An 8,277-nucleotide genomic window follows, 5' to 3' on the forward strand; every position below is an offset into this window, starting at 1 on the left:
GGATCCGCTGCGCGGGGGCAGCTCAACGCCGCTGGCTTGCAGAAAAGAAGAGGAGGGGAGGGAAAGGAAGAGGGGGACACTCGTCGGCACTGTTGACGCCTTTCAGCCATCTAGCAAGGCCAAAAAGCGACGTGCTAGGGTGACGACGACGGCGCAGAAGGGGGAGTCATGATCGGTGCTGGTGATAGTGGCGGCAACGTGAGGAGGGGGTCAATAAAGGGAGGGAAGAACGGGGTTTTAGGGTTTTGTTGTCTTGCATATATCTCAAAACAATCCAACGGTTCAAAATTCGCATTATTTTTGGGGTGGTCTCTAGTCAAATGATATGTCATATGGGTAGACAGTAAAAAATAAACATACATGGGCAATCGCACTGCTACCGCTATAACCCAAGTTGAGCCAGCCGACGTGGACATGTATTGCGCACCATTTGCTGCCCATCGTCAGTAACTGATCAATAGGCTTTGGTTAAAACTTCGGAAAGCAATTGAGTAATAGGATTGTCATCAATGCTTTTTCAAGAGCATATGGTTGTAGTCATTTAGACCTAAACTTGTTGCAACAACGTGGTAAACCATAAAACACAGAAAAATAATAATAATAATAACTCCTACAAGTAATCTGTTAATCCATGATGAAAAATTTCCGTCACGGATCATCAAAAAACCGTCACTATGTAGCATCTGTGATGGTTTCAGAGATGGTCACGGATTGAGCGTCATGGATTAACCTCTGTGACGATTTACCAAAAACCATCACGGATTAATGGAATCGGTGACGGTTTTAAACCATCACGATAGAGCCCGAGGCCTAGTTAGCCCAGCCCAAGTTCATTTCTATGACGAAAAATAACCGTCACGGATTGAATGCCACATCATCATGGATGCGGACATGGTTGCTTACGTAGACACTACCTCAACCTATTTATTAACAGGCCAAAATCAAAGATGGGCCAATTTTTACCCCAATTTCATCCATTTTCGCAGTTCCTTTTCAGCCATTTTGGCAGCCCATTTTCAATAGCTTTACAACCCATTTCAGCAGCTTTGCAGCCCAATTTTGTCACCATTTTTTAGTGCCCTTTTCAGCCCACTACTACATCGCTTACAGCCCATATATACAGCCTAATTTCACAACTAAAGCCCATATACACAGCCAGCAGCAAATCAAATAGAAATATCATTTTTCCATTCAATATCATATCACATGATTTTTCATCCAACATCAGATTACAACATTCAAAGTGCATACAACCTTGCAGTTTACCATGGCTCAAGCCAACAACAAATAGAGATTCCAAGCAATGCATACAAGTCTAGGAGCTTAATGAATGCTGCGGCAGCAAAATGCAAGCATGTATAGCTTAGCTTAGTCAAAATTGACTTGACACAAGTTAGCAGCAGCAGCAAAATGCATGTAGTAGCAAAAGATATAGCATCATGCATGAATTAACTTGATCGAACTTGACTGAGCAAAAGATTAAGTTTCGCTTCCATCTCAGATTGAGTCCTCTTCATCGAACTTGTAGACAGCTTGTTTTCCATTTGAGTCTAGAAAGCAAGGAGCAAACATTGTTGTTGATGAGAGAATTAAAAATAAGCATTACAAAGAGCAAAAAGTTTGAAACTTATCTTACAATAGCCTCCTATACAGCAGTGGTGTAGCAATTTTTTTTTCTTGCTGTAGTGGAACTCCTTGAACAAATCAAATGCATTAGGTTCTTCTTCATTGTATTTGTCACCCTGAAAACAACATATATGCATTATGTCCAGCAAATGTGTACAGTGTTGAACTTAAAAAAAAAGGATGAATCTAGATAGCATCAAATCACCGTTGAGCTGATCAAATCAAGCATGATCCATGGTATCCCCCAAGTAAGCTGTTTTCTGCACCTCTTTTTCTTTTTGTTGGCAAATGGATTAAAACACTGTTCAGTTTTGAAGATCTCTGAAAATAGCAGTCGAAGTTGGGGCGCTTCACCAATCACCAGCGCCCCTCTCACAGTAGCAAATCCCGCCTCCGCCCTCCTGCACATGGGTGAGGCACATGCGTCAAAACTCGCCAAGAAAACTAATGCAAGAAACAAAGAAAGAAAGGCATAAAGCAAGAATTGAAGACTGGCGCCTCTCCTCTTCTTTTTCATCCGTGTCAAACCGTCCTGGCCCACCATGATCGCCTGCCGTGCTCCCTATGCTCACGCGTGCAGCAGTGCGGCGTCCTCATCGAGCAGCCTCTCGATGGACGGAGCTCGCGAGATGTAGGAAGCAGGCGCGCTGCTGGGAGGGGATCTGCGCCCTGACCTGCTGCCGGAGAAGGAGGAGGAGGAGGACTCGTCGGAGCTCTCTCTCGCCGGTGCTTCTTCCGCTTCGATCCACGTCGCCGGTGGCTGCTCCGGATGCTGCGCTGCACGCCCCCACCGGGCCCGAGAGGCGCCGGCGGCAGCGGATCCACAGCTCTCGCGTCCGGCAGCGGTGGAGACGGATGCCGGCACGGCAAGCGGCGAAGGGGGAGGAAGCCGGCGCGGTGAGCGGCGCCCGGCGGCGGCGGAGACGGAGGCCGGCGGTCTCATCTGCAGTAGCGCCTCGCGTGTGGTGGCGGCTTATCTGATTTGGATCGGCTAGGGTTGAGGAACCAATGCGATTTTACTAAAATACCCATGGTGTATCAGAAGTTACCACTAAAATATCTGGACAAAATGGTCATTTCACGTTGAAATTTTGATCAACATCCCGCCACACTGAAAGTTTGGCGCCAGCTGCTCCTTCGGGCCGCCGGCCCAGCGTCTGTTTTTCCTCCCTCCTCTCAATTAATTTCAAAATATTAAAACTGCAAATCGAATTTTATCATATTAAATAAACTTATGTGAAAAAATTGTCAAAAACAAAGTTATATAACTTAATGAGATCTACAACTTTTGTTTTGATCATTTTGCTATATGACTTTGTTTCAAAATTTTGAATTTGAATTTTAAATTATAACAACTTCAAACAATATTTTCAAATAATAAATTATTTCAACTGAAAAGGTCATCAACAACAAAGTTGTACAACTCATCAATATTTACAACTTTTTTTTTGGTCATTTTTCTATATGACTTGGTTTGAACAATATGAATTTGAATTTCAAATTATGACAACTTCAAACAACATTTTCAAATACTACATGATTTCAACTAAAAAAGTCATCAATAACAAAGTGGTATAACTCATCAAGATCTATAACTTTTATTTGGGTCATTTTTTCATCCGACAAAGCAAATTGTAACATTGTTCACAAAATGTACATATCTCTTATATTGTTTATAAATTATGAGAGAGATATGTAAATTTTGTAAATAATATTACTATTACTTTGTCGGATGAAGAAATGACCAAAATAAAAGTTATAGATATTGATGATTTATACAACTTTGTTATTGATGACTTTTTCAGTTGAAATCATTTAGCATTTGAAACTGTTGTTTGAAGTTGTCATAATTTGAAATTCAAATTCAAATTATTGAAATGAAGTCATATAGCAAAATGACCAAAAAAAAGTTGTAGATCTTGATAAGTTATACAACTTTGTTGTTGACAATTTTTTTCATTTCAAATTATTTACTACCCGAAAAATTATTTGATTTTTCTTATATTTTAAAATTCAAATTTTATATAGGTTAATCAAACTCAGATGGAGAAATAACCATAATAAATTTGATAGATCTCATTAAGTTATACAACTTTGTTTTTGATAACTTTTTCACAAAAGTTATAATTCGTTCGGAGTTTTAATGTTTTGAAATTAATTAAGAGGAGGGAGGCAAAATGGACTTCTCGGCGAGGGAGGAATAAATGGGCTAGGCCGGCAGCCCGAAGAAGGAGGAGGGGATGGGGAAGCCGGCCCAAGGATGAGGAGAGAGGCTGCGGGCTGAGGGAGGGGGAGAGTAACACTTGGGCCGAAAAGGCACAAGGATAGGGGGAGGGATTTTAATTTGTTTTCTATTTATTTTAATAGGTTAAATGAACTTTGTGGTATTAAAACTAGTTATTAAGCTCCAAAAATTCACAGAAAATTTTAGAGAATAATTTAGACCACTTAGAATTTTAAAAAAATATTTCCGGCCATGATTTTTAAAGGAAAATTTTAGTTTTCCTCGTTAATTCACTTGATTAAATTGCTTTAACTTTTAATATATTTTTATAGAAATTCATTATATTAATCTATGACGTTTGCTTTTTGTCTCTTATGATGTTTGCTAGGTTCAATACCAACAAGCTCCAAATATTTTTAGTTTGCACACTATATATATGCAGAATATTTTCAGTTTTACCATACGCATACAAGTAACAAAATAATTTAGTTCAAAAACAAATTGTCTTTTGGGTTTGATTCGTTTTGCAATCACATATTTTTATTTTTCTTTGCACTAAATATATGGTAGTGGGCCTATTGTTTTGGGCCAACTAGAGTATGACGAATTTACAATCATATACGTATTGAGACGGTCTAAATAAAACCGTCACGAGTTAGCAGGCCGAGAATATCCACTTGTGCACATCTATGACGAAAATAAGATAACCATCACAGATCGCGCCTACCAGTGACAGTCTCAGAATCCATCATGGATTAACAGGTTTCTTGTAGTGATCATGTTGCTTTCTGAATTTCTTTCAGAAAAATTCCTCCAACTCATTAAAAGAGCTAGAGCACCACATTACTGGTTTCGATGGATCGGTGTGCCATCAACGAGAACTGCACCAGGTAAATCACAATGGAACAGCCAAACTGGCAAAACTCCAGCGATAGATCCTGAGTTCAGGACTCAAACCCGCTTACCCGCGTCGCAATGTTTATTAAAAACAGAAACCGGAACCAGGGACCTTCCCAGTTCGGTTTGCTTCAAGAAACGTTCATCGATAGATCCTGAGTTCAGGACTCAAACCCGCTTACCCGCGTCACAATGTTTATTAAAAACAGAAACTGGAACCAGGGACCTTCCCGGTTCGGTTTGGTTCAAGGACCGTTCGTACAGTTGACCCGGTGTGAACCGGCTGAACCGGATGGTTTTCAGGAAAAACCGCTGAACCGGGGACTCCCGGCTCATACGAGCTGGGCCACCGAACGGCATCTTCCCTAATGGGCTGCCCAAGTTCCAAGGCCCAGTTATGTTTTATTGTTCAAAAATGGGGTGAATCATGGGGATCGAACCTAGGGCCTGTTTGGCTAATGGGTTGGGGAAATAATTTCCCATCCATCAAAGAGTTTCTTCTAATCCTAGCCATCCATTATCCCTCCCTCATTTCATCATAGCCCTTCATCCATTTCCCTATCCCAATCCCACTACTCTTATCACATTATCCAAACACACTTCTAGGTCTATTGGTTGAAGCGTTAAGTTCCCCACCACTACACCACAACCACACCGTTCCCCACCACTACACCACAACCACACCGACTGTTGTGATGTGCAATAAACACTAAACATTTTAATACTTTAAAACCGTGGTCGGACCGGCAACCCAACGGTTCTGGCCGGTGACATATCATTCTATTTCTTTACAACAGGGTCAACAAAAGTATCAGGTGAGTGATCCACCAGATGCAAACTTTGTAACTACAGGGTGGTGAGAGCAAGGTCAATAGTATAGCCAGCTATTGGCTCCAACTATTGCCATGTCATTTTATATAGTTAATAGTAAGATCACCTTATATAATAGGATGGCTATTATGTTAACTACAACTCATTAATCAAATAACTAATTCTGCATACAAGTACGATCAAATGTGAGCAATATCTTTGTGGTCTATTCCGTCATAGAGTCTGTCAACCCAAAAAAGAAAAGCCTTTGTTTCTACTCGCTCCGTTTCACTTTCCCACATTCATATCTATCTAGATTCATTAACATTAATATGAATGTGGGAAAATGCTAGAATGACTTAAATTGTGAAACAGAGGAAGTACTTGCTAGCTCATATTTCTTCTCCCAAATTTTTCCCACCTTCTTAGGCCAAATCAGCCACCCTGAATTGGCTTAAAATCAACAACTAGCAAATAGTGACGGGTAGTTTATCCTTTTATCCATCTCAATTCGCACGGAAGCAAGAAAGGAAAAAAAAAGAAAGATGGCTTATGCAGGTAGACGATGATTGATTCACAGCGGAGCAAAGTAGCATAGTCGCTTTTGCAGCTCCATGCCTCCATCCATGCATCCGATTCGCTTGATTCTGGCGGGGAGGGCGTTTGATCCCTGTGGCAAGAACTTGATTTCAAGGTCTGAGGAGCTCGATTCGAGATTAGAGGAGATTGATCTAGTCACAAGGGCATTGGTTCGCCGGACTAGCTCGATCCGCCTAGGCTCGGACTCACCTGGGGGAGCTGTCCCGGAGGTGGAATCCTTGCCAATGCTGGTCACCATGCCGGCAAACAAACTAAAGGCGCCGGCGAGCGGCGAAGATCTCTAACCGGATGCAACGGATTGGAATAGGAAAAGCAAGCCTCATGTGAAAACGCAACAAAAGATCTAATGGGGTAGTTGGAGGGCCCACAAATATATTTTTTTTATCGTCACCACGCGTGGATACGCGCGCTATCGCCCGGCGGATAGTCGCCCGCTTCTTTCTCTCCCTTCGATTCTCTTTCCTCCACCTAAAAATATGCTGATGTGAAATATTTTGGAGCCTGCTGAATCAGCTTATTGTACCTGCTCAGGAGGAGATCCTCGGTATCCTGATATTGGAGTTTGGAACTGCATAGGACTTCGCCATGGACTGCCCACCGGTGAATAGAGGCTGAATTGGAGGAGTACATATCAGGTGAAAATGTCCTAAGTGTTTGAAATTTGGAAATTTCAATCTCCACCATTCCCTTGGATCCCAACAGCCAGGATGTTTGAGGTCACCCTCCGACCTCTTTGATGCACATTTGCATAAAGCCGCTCGCGTGTTCCAACGAGGCGACGACTGTGGCGGCTCACTCGGCGATGGTGGCTCTGTGCCAGTCACACCGACAAAGGGATTCGGTTCCGGCCGCACATTCACCCAGGTGTGCACATCTCGGCAAGCAGAACCCTCGATGCCGCCTAGATCTGGTGCCGACAGTGACAACATCGGCATTGGGGGGGGGGGACAAGATGTGGCCACGGCACAGTCGTTTTTCTCCAAGAGCTCCTTCAATTTTGAGCTTCGTTGTCCTCCATTCCTCTTCCTCAATTCTGATCTGGTGTCGACGGCGTTCATGCACCATCATCTTCATTGCCAGTGTGCTCCCCCCTGCTCTACTGTAATCCATGCATCATCATCTTGTTGCTAGTCCAAGCATCTTGTTTTGCTAGAATTTTATTAAGAGTATGCAATGTCCTGTATGTACAAAATCATGATGTATTCTTGCTTCCATTTTTTTAAAGAGTATGCAATGTCCTGTATGTACAAAACAATGTATTCTTGCCTGCTAGATGACTTTATTTTATTTTCTTGTAAAACATCTGAGTATATTTCAGTGGTAAATGTTTTTTTTGTGATGCAAAATATATATAACTTATTGTGCTGCAAAATACAGTGGATCAATACATCTTTATGTTACAGTGTATTCTTATAGATGATTTTCTCAGCTTTGGAAAATTGTGTTTCTAAGTACACTTAAGTGATAAACGATTCCTTTTGTGATGTAAATTGTGCAGTGAATACGTTGGAACATTTTTAGTGTTAATTACAGTTATTGTTCTGTGCCATGTGATTTTTTTTATTTTAGAAACTATATGTATCTAAGTATATTTGAGATATTTTTTTGATGAAAATTATGCAAGTACAGGTATAACATAGTGGAGCCAAGGTGTTCCTGGTGTCAGATATGAGAGCTTGATGAGGTGGAGCAGGGAATGGAAGGAGATCATGGAGGTGGTGTTTAACTGACACATATCAATTCATATCTGTAAGTGTTTTTTTTATTTCTGTTTAGTTACATACACATCCTTAAATATGATCTTGATGGTCGGGATTTGGGTTATGTAGGTACTCACTTTAATGTTCACGTGGGAAATCTGCATCATCAGCTTATTCCCTGAAATCTCCATGAAATTTGTTTTTTTTTTCTAAAATGTATATGCAGCTCAACGGGACGCCATCAATTGCATGTGCACTGTGTTCTCTTCTACAAGACGACCACAATTGTTCCACTATCGGTGGAGGCCATGTTTTGCACCAGGGCCTATGGAATGGTTCTTGGAGGCTTCGGCACTTCTTGCACTATGATCAAAAGAGTGGCTACAGTCATTGATGGATTTCCAAGCAGACATGTCTAGC

The 8,277-nt window shown here is 41.5% G+C and overlaps 1 protein-coding gene across 1 annotated transcript; it reads right to left on the reverse strand.

Moving 5' to 3' along the window:
- Positions 1–1,166: 1,166 nt before the first annotated feature.
- Positions 1,167–2,569, reverse strand: LOC136351463 (uncharacterized). The gene is made up of 4 exons (XM_066303619.1): positions 2,301–2,569; positions 1,832–2,027; positions 1,637–1,742; positions 1,167–1,550 (listed from the first exon to the last, which is right to left on the reverse strand). Exons 1-4 carry the CDS (start codon positions 2,567–2,569, stop codon positions 1,498–1,500), a joined length of 624 nt encoding a protein of 207 aa, XP_066159716.1. The 3' UTR covers positions 1,167–1,497.
- Between the last annotated feature and the right edge of the window lie 5,708 nt (positions 2,570–8,277).

Source organism: Oryza sativa, chromosome 8, assembly GCF_034140825.1.
Source record: "Oryza sativa Japonica Group chromosome 8, ASM3414082v1".
Classification (NCBI taxonomy): Eukaryota; Viridiplantae; Streptophyta; class Magnoliopsida; order Poales; family Poaceae; genus Oryza; species Oryza sativa.